At 34.8% G+C, this 19,988-nt stretch overlaps 1 protein-coding gene across 1 annotated transcript in view; it reads right to left on the minus strand.

Annotated features, from left to right (window-relative positions):
- The window catches only part of LOC114336885 (glutamate receptor 1), a 726,710-nt gene that overhangs the window by 143,622 nt on the left and 563,100 nt on the right, over nucleotides 1-19,988 (minus strand). The window contains exon 10 of the mRNA XM_050656939.1: nucleotides 1,362-1,633. Coding sequence (XP_050512896.1) covers nucleotides 1,362-1,633 — 272 coding nt within the window. The remainder of the gene's footprint in view (nucleotides 1-1,361; nucleotides 1,634-19,988) is intronic.

Genomic DNA, 19,988 nt, shown 5'->3' on the forward strand with positions numbered 1-19,988 from the left:
GTATTACTTTTTATATTTTATTGTTTATTTAGGTCGATTTCATGTCATTATATAAATTTAGGTTGTATTAGTTGCTTGTTTCCCAGATATTTTATTGTTCATTAGCTTATCTTCATTTATTCGGTCAATTCAAGTAGGTTGTATGCTATATTTCTTCGCTTCAATTTCATTCATTAATTTTGATTAATTGATTATATTTTATTTTTTTTTAGTCAGGCTTGTGCCTGCTTATTTATAATTTTTTCATATTTGTCGGGTTTTAATTAAGTTGTACTTAGCAAGCGTACTATAACCATTTGGTAAAGGGACTCATGTGAGTTGTACCCTATGTATAAGTAAGAGGTATATCTTTTTGTACATACATATAACGGAACTGTTGTTATATGGTATACCTTGTTTAACGTTCCTTTTCTTTTTCTACTTCTGTTGGAGTTTATCACTCTCTTTACATTCACTCCAACAGACGTTCTTCTTTTTTGTCTCAGTATTTCTATTGAGGCACACATGGATATCGTTTTGATTTAGAGGAGATAGCACACAGATATTTATCTGAGATACTACAACAGCATGTGATGCCATATGGTGAGATTATTGGCAATGGTTTTCTGCTAATACAAGATAATGCAAGACCACACAAAGCAAGGATTGTAACACAGTATTTTAAAGATGGTGATATTCCAAACATGGTCTAGCCTGCTTGAAGTCGAGACCTTAATCATATTGAGTTTATATGGAGTATACTCAAAAGGTATGTAAAACGTCGTATACCTGCTCCAAAAGCTTGCGAAGAATTACGAATGGTTCTCATGGAGGAATGGACCACTTTCCATAAAGGGACATCCAAAACGTGGCCAGTTCTATGCCAAATCGAATGGTGAGTGTCATCTAGAACCATGGTGGCAACACCTATTATTGGAGCGAGTGATATTTGCTTTTTTTGACTCTGCCATTCAATTATTACTATAACTATAACTAATGATACAATGAAATTTTCAAGACATTTATTATTTTCCAAAATTTTTCATTATTTGTGATTTGGTACTAATGAATGATAATATCGCGTTATGTGTTACAAAGGTAACTGCAACAATAGACATTTCACTTAATTTGATATAAATAGGGAAAAATAAAAAGAAATCCTAAAGTATGGCGCGCTTTCTCTAATGTTCAGTGTATTTTATATTAAACCGTAATTTTTGGATAATATCTAGTCCCTAATAATTTGCAAGCTTTATTGATTTTGTAAGGATTTAATTTTAAAAATAATAAAAATGTAACTATAGTAAAGTTCTAATCTACAATGAGCATTTGTACAACCTACTATACATATAAAAATAAAAAAAGTAAATTGATTTACTTACCGATGTTCACCAGTGATATGAAGTAACCGCCATTCGTATGGAGAAAACCTCGACACTACGAATAAAACAATGCTCACTCCAACATAAGCAAAAAGAACGCTAACCCATATTTCTTTTGAAAGCGGGTTGAGGAAACTCCAAACTCCCGGTTTTTGTTTCATAGGTTTTTTAATCATTATCGATATACCCAGTGACATGAATGGTTTGCTAAAATCTATTACTCGTTCCCTCTCGGACGTTATAGTCATTGGAGCGATAGCCATGTCTGCCTCCTGTAACAAAAATATATTTCATTACTATCATTTAAACAAAAGTATGATGTAAGATTGATTAATATATTACAGTACATTCTTTGACGGTTTTTGCGGTAAATTTTAAAGAACCGCTTGGATTGACTTGAAATTTGGCATATATATAAATAATAGGTCAAAGAAAAAAATTGATATTTTTTTCGATGTGTGCTTTTGCTCTGGGTTTGGGTACTACCCCTTCTCGGGGGTGGAAATATTTAACCTCAAAATAACCTCGGAAGTTGATAGATATTTCAATTCTGAATAAAAAATCTAATATACGACTTTTTCAGTAAATTGATATTTAGCAAGTTATTCACGATCGAAATTGATGATTTCCTACATGAAAAATGCATATTTTTGAGTGGATTTTCAAAAATATCTCTAAAATTATGCATTTTTACGAAAAAGTCATTATAGTCAAAAAGAAACCCTTTAACTTAGTGAATAGAATGGTGTTCTTTAAATTATTATAGCAATAACACAACCTAAGTTACAGCCTACTTAAAATCGGGGTTTTTTCGAATTGACCTTGAATCAAACATTTTATCATTAAATAACGCAAGAAATAGAGATTTTTAGAAAAAAATTATGGAAACATTTTTTAAATATTTTACTGATACCTTTAAAAGGAGCTACGATAACGTGATTTGGATAAAAAATGGTCGAGTTATTACAGAAACAAAACGATTATGTCGTTGAAAAATCAAAAGAATAATACCCATATTAAGCTGCACCCCCCACCATCGCGAATAAAGTTCGGACTAGGCAAAAAATTTAGTGCTATTTCTGTGCTAATTAGTTGCTCTATTCCAAATTTTGTTGCTCAAACCGTTTACCAGGAAATCGCGTTGAAAGTGGGGGGGTGCAGGTTAATGTAAAGCTGCACCCACCCACACCGAAAAAAGCTCAAACTTCTTGATTTTTTTGGTGATAAATTTAGTGCTATTTATGTGCTAATTAGTTGCTCTATTCCGAATTTTGTTGCTCAAACCGTTTACCAGGAAATCGCGTTGAAAGTGGGGGGTGCAGGTTAATGTAAAGCTGCACCCACCCACACCGAAAAAAGCTCAAACTTCTTGATTTTTTTTGGTGATAAATTTAGTGCTATTTATGTGCTAATTAGTTGCTCTATTCCGAATTTTGTTGCTCAAACCGTTTACCAGGAAATCGCGTTGAAAATGGGGGGGTGCAGGTTAATGGAAAGCTGCACCCATCCACACCGAAAAAAGCTCAAACTTCTTGATTTTTTTGGTGATAAATTTAGTGCTATTTATGTGCTAATTAGTTGCTCTAATCCGAATTTTGTTGCTCAAACCGTTGACCAAGAAATCGCGCTGAAAGTGGAGGGTGCAAGTTAATGGCAAGTTGCACCCACCCACACCGAAAAAAGCTCAAACTTCTTGATTTTTTTAGTGAAAATTTAGTGCTATTTATGTGCTAATTAGTTGCTCTATTCCGAATTTTGTTGCTCAAACCGCTTACCAGGAAATCGCGTTCAAATTGGGGGGGTCAAGCTTAATGGCAAACTGCACCCACCCACACCGAAAAAACTTCAAACTTATTGATTTTTTTGGTGATAAATTTAGTGCTATTTATATGCTAATTAGTTGCTCTAATCCGAATTTTGTTGCTCAAACCGTTGACCAAGAAATCGCGTTGAAAGTGGAGGGTGCAAGTTAATGGCAAGTTGCACCCACCCACACCGAAAAAAGCTCAAATTTCTTGATTTTTTTGGTGAAAATTTAGTGCTATTTATGTGCTAATTAGTTGCTCTATTCCGAATTTTATTGCTGAAACAGTTGACCAGGAAATCGCGTTCAAAATGGGGGGGTCCAGCTTAATGGCAAGCTGCACCCGCTCACACCGAAAAAAGTTCAAACTTATTGATTTTTTTTGGTGATAAATTTAGTGCTATTTATGTGCTAATTAGTTGCTACAATCCAAATTTTGTTGCTCAAACCGTTGACCAAGAAATCGCGTTGAAATTGGGGCGGTGCAAGTTAATGGCAAGTTGCACCCACCCACACCGAAAAAAGCTCAAACTTCTTGATTTTTTTGGTGAAAAATTTAGTGCTATTTATGTGCTAATTACTTGCTCTATTTCGAATTTTGTTGCTCAAACCGTTTACCAGGATATCGCGTTCAAACTGGGGTGTCCAGCTTAATGGCAAACTGCACCCACTCACACCGAAAAAAGCTCAAACTTCTTGGTTTTTTTGGTGAAAAATTTGGTGATTTAGTGCTATTTATGTGCTAATTAGTTGCTCTAATTCGAATTTTGTTGCTCAAACCGTTGACCAAGAAATCGCGTTGAAAATGGGGGGGTGCAGTTAATGGCAAGCTGCACTCACTCACACCGAAGAAAGCTCAAACTTCTTGATTTTTTGGTGATAAATTTAGTGCTATTTATGTGCTAATTAGTTGCTCTATTCCTAAATTTGTTGCTCAAACCATTTACCAGGAAATCGCATTGAAAGTGAGGGGGGGTGCAGGTTAATGGCAAGCTGCACCCACCCACACCGAAAAAAGCTCAAACTTCTTGATTTTTTTGGTGATAAATTTAGTGCTATTTATGTGCTAATTAGTTGCTCTATTCCGAATTTTGTTGCTCAAACCGTTTACCAGGAAATCGCGTTGAAAGTGGGGGGGTGCAGGTTAATGTAAAGCTGCACCCACCCACACCGAAAAAAGCTCAAACTTCTTGATTTTTTTTGGTGATAAATTTAGTGCTATTTATGTGCTAATTAGTTGCTCTATTCCGAATTTTGTTGCTCAAACCGTTTACCAGGAAATCGCGTTGAAAATGGGGGGGTGCAGGTTAATGGAAAGCTGCACCCATCCACACCGAAAAAAGCTCAAACTTCTTGATTTTTTTGGTGATAAATTTAGTGCTATTTATGTGCTAATTAGTTGCTCTAATCCGAATTTTGTTGCTCAAACCGTTGACCAAGAAATCGCGTTGAAAGTGGAGGGTGCAAGTTAATGGCAAGTTGCACCCACCCACACCGAAAAAAGCTCAAACTTCTTGATTTTTTTAGTGAAAATTTAGTGCTATTTATGTGCTAATTAGTTGCTCTATTCCGAATTTTGTTGCTCAAACCGCTTACCAGGAAATCGCGTTCAAATTGGGGGGGTCAAGCTTAATGGCAAACTGCACCCACCCACACCGAAAAAACTTCAAACTTATTGATTTTTTTGGTGATAAATTTAGTGCTATTTATATGCTAATTAGTTGCTCTAATCCGAATTTTGTTGCTCAAACCGTTGACCAAGAAATCGCGTTGAAAGTGGAGGGTGCAAGTTAATGGCAAGTTGCACCCACCCACACCGAAAAAAGCTCAAATTTCTTGATTTTTTTGGTGAAAATTTAGTGCTATTTATGTGCTAATTAGTTGCTCTATTCCGAATTGTGTTGCTCAAACCGCTTACCAGGAAATCGCGTTCAAATTGGGGGGGTCAAGCTTAATGGCAAACTGCACCCACCCACACCGAAAAAATTTCAAACTTATTGATTTTTTTGGTGATAAATTTAGTGCTATTTATATGCTAATTAGTTGCTCTAATCCGAATTTTGTTGCTCAAACCGTTGACCAAGAAATCGCGTTGAAATTGGAGGGTGCAAGTTAATGGCAAGTTGCACCTACCCACACCGAAAAAATCTCAAACTTCTTGATTTTTTTGGTGAAAATTTAGTGCTATTTATGTGCTAATTAGTTGCTCTATTCCGAATTTTGTTGCTGAAACAGTTGACCAGGAAATCGCGTTCAAAGTGGGGGGGTCCAGCTTAATGGCAAGCTGCACCCGCTCACACCGAAAAAAGTTCAAACTTATTGATTTTTTTTGGTGATAAATTTAGTGCTATTTATGTGCTAATTAGTTGCTACAATCCAAATTTTGTTGCTCAAACCGTTGACCAAGAAATCGCGTTGAAATTGGGGCGGTGCAAGTTAATGGCAATTTGCACCCACCCACACCGAAAAAAGCTCAAACTTCTTGATTTTTTTGGTGAAAAATTTAGTGCTATTTATGTGCTAATTACTTGCTCTATTTCGAATTTTGTTGCTCAAACCGTTTACCAGGATATCGCGTTCAAACTGGGGTGTCCAGCTTAATGGCAAACTGCACCCACTCACACCGAAAAAAGCTCAAACTTCTTGGTTTTTTTGGTGAAAAATTTGGTGATTTAGTGCTATTTATGTGCTAATTAGTTGCTCTAATTCGAATTTTGTTGCTCAAACCGTTGACCAAGAAATCGCGTTGAAAATGGGGGGGTGCAGTTAATGGCAAGCTGCACTCACTCACACCGAAGAAAGCTCAAACTTCTTGATTTTTTTGGTGATAAATTTAGTGCTATTTATGCGCTAATTAGTTGCTCTATTCCTAAATTTGTTGCTGAAACCATTTACCAGGAAATCGCATTGAAAGTGAGGGGGGGTGCAGGTTAATGGCAAGCTGCACCCACCCACACCGAAAAAAGCTCAAATTTCTTGATTTTTTCTTATGATAAATTTAGTGCTATTCATGTGCTAATTAGTTGCTCTATTCCGAATTTTGTTGCTCAAACCGTTGACCAGGAAATCGCGTTCAAAGTGGGGGGTCCAGCTTAATGGCAAGCGGCACACACTCACACCGAAAAAAGCTCAAATTTCTTGATTTTTTGATGCAAAATTTAGTGCTGTTTATGTGCTAATTAGTTGCTCTATTCCGAATTTTGTTGCTCAAACCGTTGACCAGGAAATCTCGGTCAAAATGGGGGCGTCCAGCTTAATGGCAAGCTGCACCCACCCACACCGAAAAAAGTTCAATCTTATTGATTTTTTTGTGGTGATAAATTTAGTGTTATTTATGTGCTAATTAGTTGCTCTAATCCGAATTTTGTTGCTCAAACCGTTGACCAAGAAATCGCGTTGAAAGTGGGGGGTGCAGGTTAATGGCAAGCTGCACCCACCCAAACCGAAAAAAGCTCAAACTGCTTGATTTTTTTGGTGAAGAATTTAGTGTCATTTATGTGCTAATTAGCTAATTAGTAATAAAACTATGGTTTACAACACTTACGTTACGACTATTGCTGATAAATGTACTTACTTGAAAACGAATTAATTCAAAATTCATTCAAATTTTTTGCATATAAAGAATATATTTAGTCGGAATGAGCGAAGCGAATTCTGAAATTCACATGAGTGCCTTAAAAATGTACTTTTTAACACGTATATCATACAATATTTTTTCTACAAACGTTATAAATATATAAAATACAATATTTTTGTTAATTGCTGAAACCATGAAACCTGTCACCCGTAAAAGATAGAACTGGTTGTCTACACTCGAGGGGAATATCTAAAAATTCTTAGCGAAAATATTATACCGTTATATAAACTTGTTTTTTCTACAAACGTGTTAAAAATGCAATAATAGAGTTTAAATTAAATTTTAAAAAACCTTTTAAACCACTGTTTTCAAATTGTGCAAGTTTTACTATGAATATTAATGTTAGTAAATGAAATATAAATATTTTGACTTTTCACAATTTGACAATTCACTTTTAACTGCAGTGCCTTAAAAATTTTAAAGCACTAGTGCTATAAAGTAGCATTTTTAACGCTCCAATGGAGTGCTAAAATAGTTATTAATGAAACAGTTCGTGAAGTATGCTTTTTGCGATCGCACGCGATTTTTAGAGTACGAGCGACAACGGAGCGAGTTCGCAAAAAGTACTTCACGCACAGTTTTATACAATATTTTATCTACGATAAATAAATAAAAAAAGCTGTAACTCTTCTATTCTACAATTTTTAGAACTTTGAAATTTAAAAATTACAACTACTTTCACACCACAAAGCTGTCAAAACTCTTGTTATAATTCATTGCTCATATTGTCATCACCATGACAACGCGAAAATTAAGGATTGTCACCATGACAACTCGAAAGTTACAAACAGTGCGAAAAAGTAAATCCCATTTAAAATACATTGTTACTTAACGCCAGGGGCGTAGCTACCGTCGTATCAGCCGTATCAATTATACGGGGCCCCCGACATTCAAGGGGCCCCCGACATTCAAGGGTCCCATCGCGACATGTCGAAACAAAATTCCATTTGCAAAGATTGAACTAAATATTCTACAGGTATTTCACTATTAAAACGCTTTGAAACAGTGTATGTTGTTTGGATATCAACATTTTGGTGTAGTGGATTCTTTATATATACCTATATAAATCATATTTACCTATTATCTATTCTCTGCCCCATAACAACAGAGCTTTATTGTTTTCAAGGTATCTCTCATTGTCAATTCCGTTGGCTGTGTGTGAGTTATTGTATAATGTATATTGAAGAATGCCGAATTGCAATTTTTGTAATCGCTTTATCTTTGAATATTTGAAACAGTATGTATTGTTCGGGTATATTATTATGTATGTTCGTATAATCTGTCTTTATCTTTATTGTATTTATGTATATCTACATTTCTCCAAAAGAAATTAACGTATCACCTTAAAAATTGGTCATTTTTTATGTCTCATATTTCCTAAAGCTGTTTTCGATATATTTTTGAACATTTTCGTTTAATAATATTGTTGCTAGACAGGTAGTGTACCAATAAAAAAGTAATTTTTTCTCAAAGTCACCACACCCTGTGGAATATTCTTGCATTTATAAAATACTGAAATTAAAACCCAACTATAGCCTCATGTGTTCTTAACATTCTGTTTTTCGATTCATTCGCTTATGTTGGATAGTAAAAAAGTTAGGTAATAATTTAACAACTCGCCTTATTTTTCATCGATACAGGGTGTTTTTAAATAAGTATGGCAAACTTGCAAACTTTATTGCAGCTTCCAGCTTCTCTTGTACTACATTGCTACCTTGTAATGTCATATTTAAATTCTTGAAGAAGTCAAAAATATAACAAATATACGCTACCTTGATTAACCGATTGGCATCATGAAAACTGTCTTTAAATTGAAATATTGCATCCCTAGCCGTTGGTGGATGTTGTTCTAAGAATATTGAAATTTCTTCCTTGAATTATTCAATTAATTCAAAAAAAGTTTTCTTTAAACATTCCCTTTTGATAGTCAACGCACTTCGCAGTCTAAAAGAAGATGTTCATGTGAAACGGCGAGGCGACCCGGCATTTTGCTTTCGTGGCCCGGTACCGGGTCGCGACCCACCATTTGGGAAACGCTGCTCTAGCGCGTAGTTTGATTTTACGCTCGTCGTCCGTAGCAACCGTACAACCATACAATACAATCACATTGAACATTCAAACTGAAAGATATAAAAGTTAATGTTATGACATTATAACGACAGATATAAAATAGTTACAATAAAGTTAGTGATTTAAAAATAGTTTCATTTTATTAAGTGATTGTAGAAAAAATGTTGTATGTATTACAAGCGCAAAGTGACATTATTTCTTTCGAGTAATTACCGCTCTCCGCTACGGTCGAGTGGTAACTCTTACTCTCAAGGAATAATGTATCACTTTTCGTTCTTAATACATAAATAACTATTCAATTTGAATTTTCAAATTGTACGAGTATTGTATGGTTGTACGGTTGCTACGGACGACGCGCGATAATCAAACTTTAACGCGCTAGCGCTATAAAGTGACGGTACTCAGTAAACGTTAACTTTTCGTTGCCATTGACAAGCGAAAAACTCTTCTTTATCAAGTGATTGTAGAAAAAATTTAATAGATTTGCTTGAGTTTTACCGCAAATAATTTGTGCTGTATCAAAATGTATTTTATTTCTGTTAATATAATAATTAATAAATGTAAAATATTGTATTAGATTTTGTAATAAAAATTTTTAAAACTATATTAGTGATTTCTATAAAACACTCACCAGTGTACAGTCGGGCCAGATTCAGTGTGTATTTGAGATTTTGGATGTGCACTAATGTTTGGCGTTCGGGTTTTCCACATTTTCTGAATTTTATTTTGGTACGGTGCAGGTATTTTACTTGACGAGATGTTATCAAAATAAAAATCACAAAATTTGGAAAATCCGAAAGTCAACAACAATGCGCATCCAAATCTCAAATACAAAGTGAATCTGGTCAGACTGTAAGATACCTCACCGAAGAATGAAACTTCAGCCGCTTCAACACCACCTTTAAGACTAATATTCAATTGTTTTATTTTTAAAACATTCACAAGCCACAAAGATTTTGTATTTTTTTTAGAAATTTATAATTCACACTCGTATTCGTATCTTACATCAACATGATGGTTACTTGGTGAAAGTTTGTATGTTTATTACAAAATGTGGAAGTATGTATATAGTCCATATGGTGAGACCGTTCCATATAGTCCATATGGTGAGTCTGAAAACATTTCTGATTCGGTTTCTTTGGGGATTCCTATTAAAAAATGTCCCCTTTAAACAAATCTGAAGGGTATCGATTATCAGAAACAAATATTACAATCAAACGGCAGAAATCAAAATAGAAGACCAGTTAACTGATAAAATTGCAATAGAACGAGGAGTACGACAGGGCTGTATTTTATCTCCACTACTATTCAATATTTACTCTGAATGGATATTTAAAGAAGTAGTCCTGTCGCCAGGGGGGGTACAACGGCCTTCTTAATTCAGATGGACTTAGCCAAGTTTTTTTATGTATTTTGGCCCGTAGAACACGAATTTTTTGGGTAACAGTTGATCCGGATGTCGATAAGATTGTTATAAACCAAGAAGTTGAGGAATCACATAACAGCGATTTCTCGCAAAACAAAACATTTTTTTGTATTTTTTGGGCCATTCTTACCAAAAAATGTTCCTGCAAGTTTTTTCGTATGATGCATAGTTTTCGAGATAAATGCGGTTGAACTTTCAAAAAATCGAAAAATTGCAATTTTTGAACCCGAATAACCTTTGAATAAAAAATAAAATAGTAATTCTGCTTACCGCCTTTAAAAGTTTGAGTAAAATTATATCCGTTTTGAATATTTGCATTGCTAAAAATTTATTTTTTGATTGCTAAAAATTTATTTTTTGATTGCTAAAAAAATCTATAAACACACATAGTGTTTCCCGTGCCTAATACATGCATTTTAACGCATGCTACGTAGAAATAGCCCCGCTTGCACTTTTACCTCCTCTATCTACTCGTTCGATTTTAAATGAGAAATCATTGAAAACATCACTCAAGCACTAGGTGTTTATAGCTTTGTTTTAACAATAAAATAATAAGTTTTTAGCAATACAAATAATTAAAACCGATATAATTTGACTTGAACTTTCAAATGCGGTAAACAGAATTGCTATTTTATTTTATAATCAAAAGTTATTCGGGTTCAAAAATTGTAATTTTTCGATTTTTTGAAAGTTCAACCGCGTTTATCTCGAAAACTATGCATCCTACGAAAAAATTTGTAGGATCATTTTTTGGTAAGAATGGCCCAAAAAATACAAAAAAAAATGTTTTGTTTTGCGAGAAATCGCTGTTATGTGATTCCTCAACTTCTTGGTTTATAACAATCTTATCGACATCCGGATCAACTGTTACCCAAAAAATTCGTGTTCTACAAGTCAAAATACATAAAAAAAACTTGGGTAAGTCCATCTGAATACAGGAGGCCGTTGTACCCCCCCTGGCGACAGGACTAAAGCTTTAGACGGTTGTGCGAAGGGAGTATTAATAAATGGTGAATGGTTGAATAACATTAGATATGCAGATGACACCACAGATATTAACAAATCGTATAACAGAAGTCAGCAACAGAAGAAGACCAAATTTATGACAATTAGTAAAAAACCAATATTAAACGCTCAACTTACAGTCAACCAACAGAATATCGAAAGAGTTGAGCAATATACATATCTGGGTACGAATTTAAATAGCCAATGGGACCACTCGACAGAAATTAAACAGCGAATAATAAAAGCGAAAGCAGCATACTTTAGAATGAGACCAATTTTCAACAGTCGAGACATATCATTAAAAATAAAATACCGTCTGTTGAAAAGCTACATATTCACAGTTCTGCTCTACGGAATGGAAGGTGGACACTAACTGTTGCATCTATGAATCGGATCGAAGCTTTCGAAATGTGGTGTTATAGGCGCATCTTACGTATATCCTGGGTTGAACGAATTAATAATGTAAAAGTGCTGCGTAGAATGGGGAAAGACTGTGAAATTCTCATAACCATCAAAACAAAAAAATTAGAATATCTAGGACATGTAATGAGAAATCAAGAACGTTACGGCCTTCTCCAACTGATTCTCCAAGGGAAGGTAAATGGTAAAAGAGGGCCGGGAAGAAGACGCATTTCCTGGCTTCAAAATTTACGAAAGTGGTATAACACCACTACCACTGAACTGTTCCGCGTTGCGGTAAACAAAGTCAAGATAGCCATGATGATCGCCAACATCCGAAACGGATAGGCACTTTAAGAAGGAGAAGAAGGATATATGGCGGAATTTTTGGGCAGAAATTGTTTAAACAATTTTTTTAAACAAATACAAAAGACCACCTTTTTTGCCCTGGAACATATATTTCTAGATTGTAAACTAGCCCTAAGAAAAGATAAGAATAAAAAATCTCCAGGCGAAGATTGTGTAATTACTGATGCAATAAACATCGGAGGCACTTGTCTTCTTAAGAAAATAAAAGACCTTTTTAATATGTGCCTTTTAGATAGCAATATACCCGACAAATGGCATAATGCTCAAGTAATTCTATTGTACAAAAAAGGAGATCCCCATGAATTAGAAAATTACAGACCTATAAGTCTTCTTAGTCACTTATACAAACTCCTTACAAGAATAGTAACGAATCGTCTTGAGAAAAAACTTGATTTCTACCAGCCAATTTGGAACAAATGATCACCCACAGAGCATTAAAACGGTAATAGAAAAGACTATCGAATACAATCGACCACTCGTTTTGGCTTTTGTAGATTTCCATAAAGCCTTTGACACGGTAGAATGTGACAAAATTCTGGAAGTACTACAAGCATGCCGCATTGACTACCGATACACAAGGTTAATTTACAATACATAAAAGAACGCAACTATGTCGGTGAAACTACATAAAAACACGGACCATATCCCAATCGGCAGAGGAGTCCGACAGGACGATAACTTATCGCCTAAACTCTTTACCGCAGTACTAGAATATGCTTGTAAATAACTTAACTGGGAAGAGCGAGGCCTGAATATTGACGGTAGAAGATTAACAAATTTGAAATTCGCAGACGACATAGTTTTGTTCTCTGACAACCTCAAGAAGATATGTACCATGCTACATGAACTTTAGTTAGTGTACGCCAGTGTAGGTGTCTCAAAATAAACATCTCCAAAACAAAATTCATGACAAACCTAGTACCTAGCGGAAATATCAATATTGCAGAAAACGAAGTAGAGCTAGTGGAAAAATACATATACCTTGGACACGAAATAAAGATCACAAGAGACAAACAAATATGCAAACTACGAAGAAGACTAAACCTACCATAGGTAGCCTATGGAAAACTCAAAGACCTATTTAAAAGCGACATACCAATTTCTCTAAAACGTAAAACATTTGACCAATTTGTGTTGCCTATGATGACCTTATAGTGCCGAAACTTTGACATTGACAGCCACAGCTTCTAAAATGCTGCAAATAGCCCAGAGGAAAATGGAAAGGTCAATGCTGAGTATGTCGCTTCGTGACCGAGTTAGAAATGAAGACTTAAGGCGAAGAACAAGAGTTACCGATGTAATTTCCCGAATTGCCACCCTGAAATGGAACTTGGCCGGACACGTCGCCCGAATCAGTGATGGGGAGTGGACGAAGAGTAAAGGCCGAGATTAGACAAAAGAAGTAGAGGAAGACCATCTACTCGTTGGACTGATGAACTCAAGAAAATGTCAAGAAATTGGATGCAAAGTGCTCAAAATAGAGCACAATGGACAAAAATGAGGGAGGCCTATGTTCAGCGGTGAACGAAAAGGGCTGTATGATGATGATAATGATACGTACTATCGAAATATATCGGTATCCGATTTTGTTGCTAACCGTAGAACTTGCAAATGCATTAGTTAATCCCACCCGACCTGGCTCCGCGCTATACATATGTGTCTCTGTTCTATGTTAAATAAATAAGTTACTCGTACATATTATTTGGTACTAAAATAATTTAGGGAACACGTACCATCAAACTATACTTCTATCTGATTTTATTTCTCATTGTTTTAGTGAACATACAAGTGTTTCGTTGTGCGTCTAATGAGAAGCTGGCACCACCCCACTTTGAACGCGATTTCCTGGTCAACGGTTTGAGCAACAAAATTTAGACTAGTGCAACTAATTAGCACATAAATAGCACTAAATTTTTCACCAAAAAAATCAAGAAGTTTGAGCTTGTTTCGGTGTGGGTGGATGCAGGCTTGCCATTAACTTGCACCCCCCCCCCATTTTCGACGCGATTTCCTAGTCAACGGTTTGAGCAACAAAATTCGGAATAGAGCAATTAATTAGCACATAAATAGCACTAAATTTTTCACCAAAAAAATCAAGAAATTTGAGTTTGTTTCGGTGTGGGTGGGTCAGGATGGCCATTAAACTGCACCCCCCAATTTCAACGCGATTTCCTGGTCAACGGTTTGAGCAACAAAATTCGGATTAGAGCAACTAATTAGCACATAAATAGCACTAAATTTATCACCAAAAAAAATCAATAAGTATGAACTCTTTTCGGTGTGGGTGCAGCTTGCCATTAAGCTGGACCCCCCAATTTGAACGCGATTTCCTGGTCAACGGTTTGAGCAACAAAATTCGGAATAGAGCAACTAATTAGCACATAAATAGCACTAAATTTATCACCAAAAAAAATCAAGAAATTTGAGCTTTTTTCGGTGTGGGTGGGTGCAGCTTTACATTAACCTGCACCCCCCCACTTTCAACGCGATTTCCTGGTAAACGGTTTGAGCAACAAAATTCGGAATAGAGCAACTAATTAGCACATAAATAGCACTAAATTTATCACCAAAAAAATCAAGAAGTTTGAGCTTTTTTCGGTGTGGGTGGGTGCAGCTTTACATTAACCTGCACCCCCCCCCATTTTCAACGCGATTTCCTGGTAAACGGTTTGAGCAACAAAATTCGGAATAGAGCAACTAATTAGCACATAAATAGCACTAAATTTATCACCAAAAAAATCAAGAAGTTTGAGCTTTTTTCGGTGTGGGTGGGTGCAGCTTTACATTAACCTGCACCCCCCCACTTTCAACGCGATTTCCTGGTAAACGGTTTGAGCAACAAAATTCGGAATAGAGCAACTAATTAGCACATAAATAGCACTAAATTTATCACCAAAAAAAATCAAGAAGTTTGAGCTTTTTTCGGTGTGGGTGGGTGCAGCTTTACATTAACCTGCACCCCCCCACTTTCAACGCGATTTCCTGGTAAACGGTTTGAGCAACAAAATTCGGAATAGAGCAACTAATTAGCACATAAATAGCACTAAATTTTTTGCCTAGTCCGAACTTTATTCGCCATGGTGGGGGGTGCAGCTTAATATGGGTAAGAATAATTACTTAAATTGGTGAATTTTCCACAAAAATAAAAATTAACATTATTTCATACACAATTAGGTTTATTTATAGCCTGACTACGCGTTCTAAAATTTTAACCAGTTTAAAGTGCTTAGGTTTGAAAAAAATTTCAATTTAGTATTAAATTATTTTTTGACATTTTATAAATATTTTCCATTTTTCCAAAATTAGTTGAAAACTAAAAGAAATCTGAAAAATATATATCAATACTAAAATGTAGTATTTTTCATACTAAAACTTATTCAGTTACTTCAATGTCTTTGGTAAAAACTGAGTGAGATATTTATATTTTAAGTTTGGACGTAAGTGTGAGAAGCAGTTTTCTAAGCTCTTTGAATCGCATGCTTTAAAAATCAAAGACCTCCAGAAAGTCCACCTTTTGAAAACTTATAGCACTTACTATTCCCCGCAGAATAAGCTTTGGAACAATGAAATATCTTAAAAATTACAGAAGTTATCGTTAAAAAACCGTATTGAAACTTATGTCGAATACTTTGTAGCGCCGGACTCCACTTGCGATTTTCTAGTCGCGCGATTGTTTTGTCGCCAAATTGAATACATCGTTTCAAATACAAGTTAATCCACGATTATTTAGTCGCAAATGGATTGACTCGTATTTGAAACAATGTGTTCAATATTCGCGACAAAATAATCGCGCGACTAAAATCTCAAGTGGAGTCCAACGCTAAGCGTTGATATAAGTATTTTATTTTATTTTTTCATGAAAACGTGCATCGTATGAAAAAAAAAAGGGAAGATATATTTTCTGTAATAAATTAAATAAGTAACTCAAAAATGCTTTTTAATTTGAAATACCTCAGCGGCGTACTATTTTTTTTTAATTCAGACTAGTACCCTTATGCGCGCCAATGGTGAATATAAAATTTTTAATAGTTAGTCTGTCAACAAATGGGTAATAACTACGTCTTAAAACCCACCAAATTTCATTTGCAAATCCACAAGGAAAAAGTTTTCCTTTAGTTGGCTGTATACCATGTGATAAAAAAAAATAAATCCTGTATAAAAGGTATATTTAAAAAACCCTCAAAAGGGCCACATCAAATTCACATAACTAGTTTTCGACTGGTTTACCAGTCATCATCAGTGCTTACGTACAATGTACATGCTTAACCACCAAGATAGTATAACACAAAAATATGTGGGTCAAAGCCCAGTAAAAGTAGTCCGTCAAGGATACATTGGTATAAAATGCTACCTTAAGCCTGGATGCTTAAAATATTATCTAATTTGCCCTAGGTAACATCTGAGAGCTAGGTATGACTTGTTCACATGTTGGAAGTGATGATTGGTAAACCAGTCGAAAACTAGTTATGTGAATTTGATGTGGCCCTTTTGAGGGTTTTTTAAATACACCTTTTATACAGGATTTATTGTTAAAGATAAAAAAGATCAAGGCAGGTTTTGTTTATATTTGATTCAGAGTTGGACCACCAGCTCCATAGATTAGGATTAGGATTAGGATTTATTGTTTTTTTTTTCATTTGCAAATCTCGACCGGTTTTAGAGCAATCAATAAATCTTCACTTTGTAAGAGAAATCTCAACACCCCGTATCTTGGAACTTCATTAGCTACGACTCTGGGTCTACTAGGTCTCCAAACTTCATACATACACAGATTTTTTCAGTGTTTCATAATCTATATTTCTGCTCAAAATATTTTTTCGATAAAATACTTACTTTTTGAGTTATTTGCGAAAAACCTTCCAACAACGTGGTTCTTTTGTTGAAAAATGAACATATTCACTCGCAAATAACTCGAAAAGTATTGACTTAGTGAAAAAACTTTATAGAATAAAAGTTGCTTAGAATTAGCCAGTTTATTCATTTCCGTACTTATTTTGGACCTATATTTTTTCACCCCCGAGAAGAGGTGAAACTCACCCCCAGGGCAAAGGTACACATCGGTACTATATCACTTTTTTCCTTGACTTATTAGCTATGTGATTGCCAAATTTCATGTCAACCCAAGCGGTTGTTTAAAATTCACAGGTTTTGCAATATTTTACCGTGAGTGAATGATCTAATAAATGTATTTGTAGGGGTAGTTTATAAGGGTTGAAAATATTAAATACATTATAAACTAAATTGCAAACATAAAATAAAGTTTAGATGACTACAAAATACATCATTATTTAATTTAAAGTTACGAAATATTTTTATACATATTCTTATTTAGAGGGTAGTTTTTAAGGGTTTAAAAATAGTTATAAACTATATAATATATTTCAATATGAGAAACAATCAAATTCCTATATTTAACGTACTATTTAACGTACCTACACATAATTTAGATTTAAATAACGCTTATATCGGCTGTTTTAAATTTTTGGTGTAAAAAGGGTAGTTTTCACCCCTTAAAATAAAAAACACACATTGTAGTCATATCACTTTTGAAGAGAAGGATAAGATGAGCTTATTTGCAAAATTTCTTCTAAATCGGAGCGGTTCTTTAGAATTTAGAGGTCTTGCAATATTTTACCGTTAACGAACGTACTATTATGAAAACTAAAAAAAAACACCTACGATATACAAATTGATTGAAATATGTATAAATTAATGACGCACTGAAAAAAGGGTTTGGAATCCATTGTAACTAGAAAAAGAACTAATTATGTTTGTATTATATTATACTGTTATAAGTTTTATAAGAAAAAATAAGATTCGAACTCCGAGTTGTAAGAATAAATAATTCAAACTTATACCATGGCCAAAAAGCAGTAGTGAGAATAGAAGACATAACATCAGATGAAATAATAATACAAAGAGGTGTTCGACCAGGCCGTACACTTTGAGCAATAGTATTTAATATATACTTGGAAGCCATATTAAGTAAGGCAATGGATGAGAAAAACGTTAGAATTAATGGCATGATCATAAATAACCTGAGACACGCTGATAAGACAATTCTTTTAGCCGAATCACATGAAGACCTACAGATACTGCTTAATAAAGTGACCGCAGCAAGTGAAGACTATGGAATATTGGTCAACATAAGCAAGACGAAATTTGTACATGATAATAACAAAGAACTCAGTGACATTCATGAGATATATGTACCGGGTGTCCCAATAAGAATGGCTCTCGGGCATATCTCAGGAACCGTTTATAGTACATCTTTGAGAAAAAAATATTTATAACAAAAGTTGCCTCGGGAAAAGCCTGGAAGTTATTTTCATAATTGTGGGTCCACCGCTAGAAGGCGTAATTGAATATCAAAAATTAAAAAATCTAAATTTTACAAAATTTATTTAATGAAAGGGCACTGAAAATCCAATCATCGTATTCTTCATAAAACTCTGCGCATATTTGATTTCACAAGTTGAAGTCTACCTTCGCCAATAAGAGGTAGAGGTGAGTGGGAACCTTCTTATGAAAAAATGGCTGTAAATCCGGTTCTGCTAAATCGAATTTTGCATACTTGATCTTGTTGAAAACAGCTCGTTTTCGTCAATGTAAGTGTCTTATTTTCGAAATAGCCCAATAAGTAATATGCAAGCTAGGAGACGTTATTTTATTATTTTCTGAAATATAGTTTTCTTTGGACAAAACTAAATACAAGCATGCATTTTTAATCCTGTATTACAAAATGAGACCAAATTAGCAACATAATACCGAAAACCGCATGTCGATACCGTTTTTCTATCTCGAGATATCTTAAGAAACGTGTAAATTTTAAACAACTGTTTATGTTACCGGTAAACCAAGTTAAGGAAAAGTAGTGTGCTATGGAAGAAACAAAGAAACATTTTACAGATGTAAACGTATATAATTAATTAAAACAACAATAAGACAAACAACACTATAAAATATAACAAAGAAATAAAAGCAACTATTTACTTAGTGACGACCTTAATGTTAAAATTCTTGCCCATCATTTTCGATGCAAGCATTTACTCTTTCAAGAGTAGATTGAACAGCAATCTCAATTTCTGCTTTCGCAATGCTTTAAATGGCGTTTCGTATTCTCTACATTCTAGAACATGTTTTCTCGAGTAGTGGGCCTAGCGGCAAACACAAGGTATTTAATTCGTCCCCATAAATAAAAGTCTAAAACAGTTAAATATGTTGCTATTCCATCTACTCTTGAAAGAGTAGCCCATCGAAAATGATGGGCAACAATTTGAACATTTAGGCAGTTACTAAGACTATGTAAGTAGTTACTTTTATTTCTTTGTTATATTTTGTAGTGTTGTTTGTCTTATTGTTTTTTAAATCAATTATATACGTTTACATCTGGAATTTTTTTTTGTTTTTCCATAGCACACTACTTTTCCTTTGCCTCGTTTACCGGTGACGTTAACAGTTATCTAACAATAAAACACTGAAAACGTTTGTTTTCTATACTTCCACAAAATTTATTACAACTAAGTGACTACAGCTGTTTCGGCAGAGTGCCTTTCTCAAGTGATATAGTTTACCTCTTCTCATTGTTTGATTTGCGTGTATAGAATAAATTGCTATGTAGAAATGCTATCAATGAGTGTCCCCGTTTAGGATTTAGTCCTCTTCAGGGTTTGTAGTGAATGTAAAAAGTGGCCGCAAAAGCAAACAGTCCGAAAAACACACTGGGGCATGTGTCGTGTTCGGTGTTTCTGGTGTTCCTGGGTTATTGCCGGACGGTGGTGTCCAGAAGGCTAAAAAGACAACAGAGAAGAAAATTTGATGGAGTTGTTGTTGGTTCCATAGACATTTACGTGTACTCTCCGTACTTTGCTCTCGACCAGTCTCCCTAGAAACCCTTGTACAACGGCAGGCGAACCT

The sequence above is a fragment of the Diabrotica virgifera genome, chromosome 7, assembly GCF_917563875.1.
Source record: "Diabrotica virgifera virgifera chromosome 7, PGI_DIABVI_V3a".
Taxonomy (NCBI): Eukaryota; Metazoa; Arthropoda; class Insecta; order Coleoptera; family Chrysomelidae; genus Diabrotica; species Diabrotica virgifera.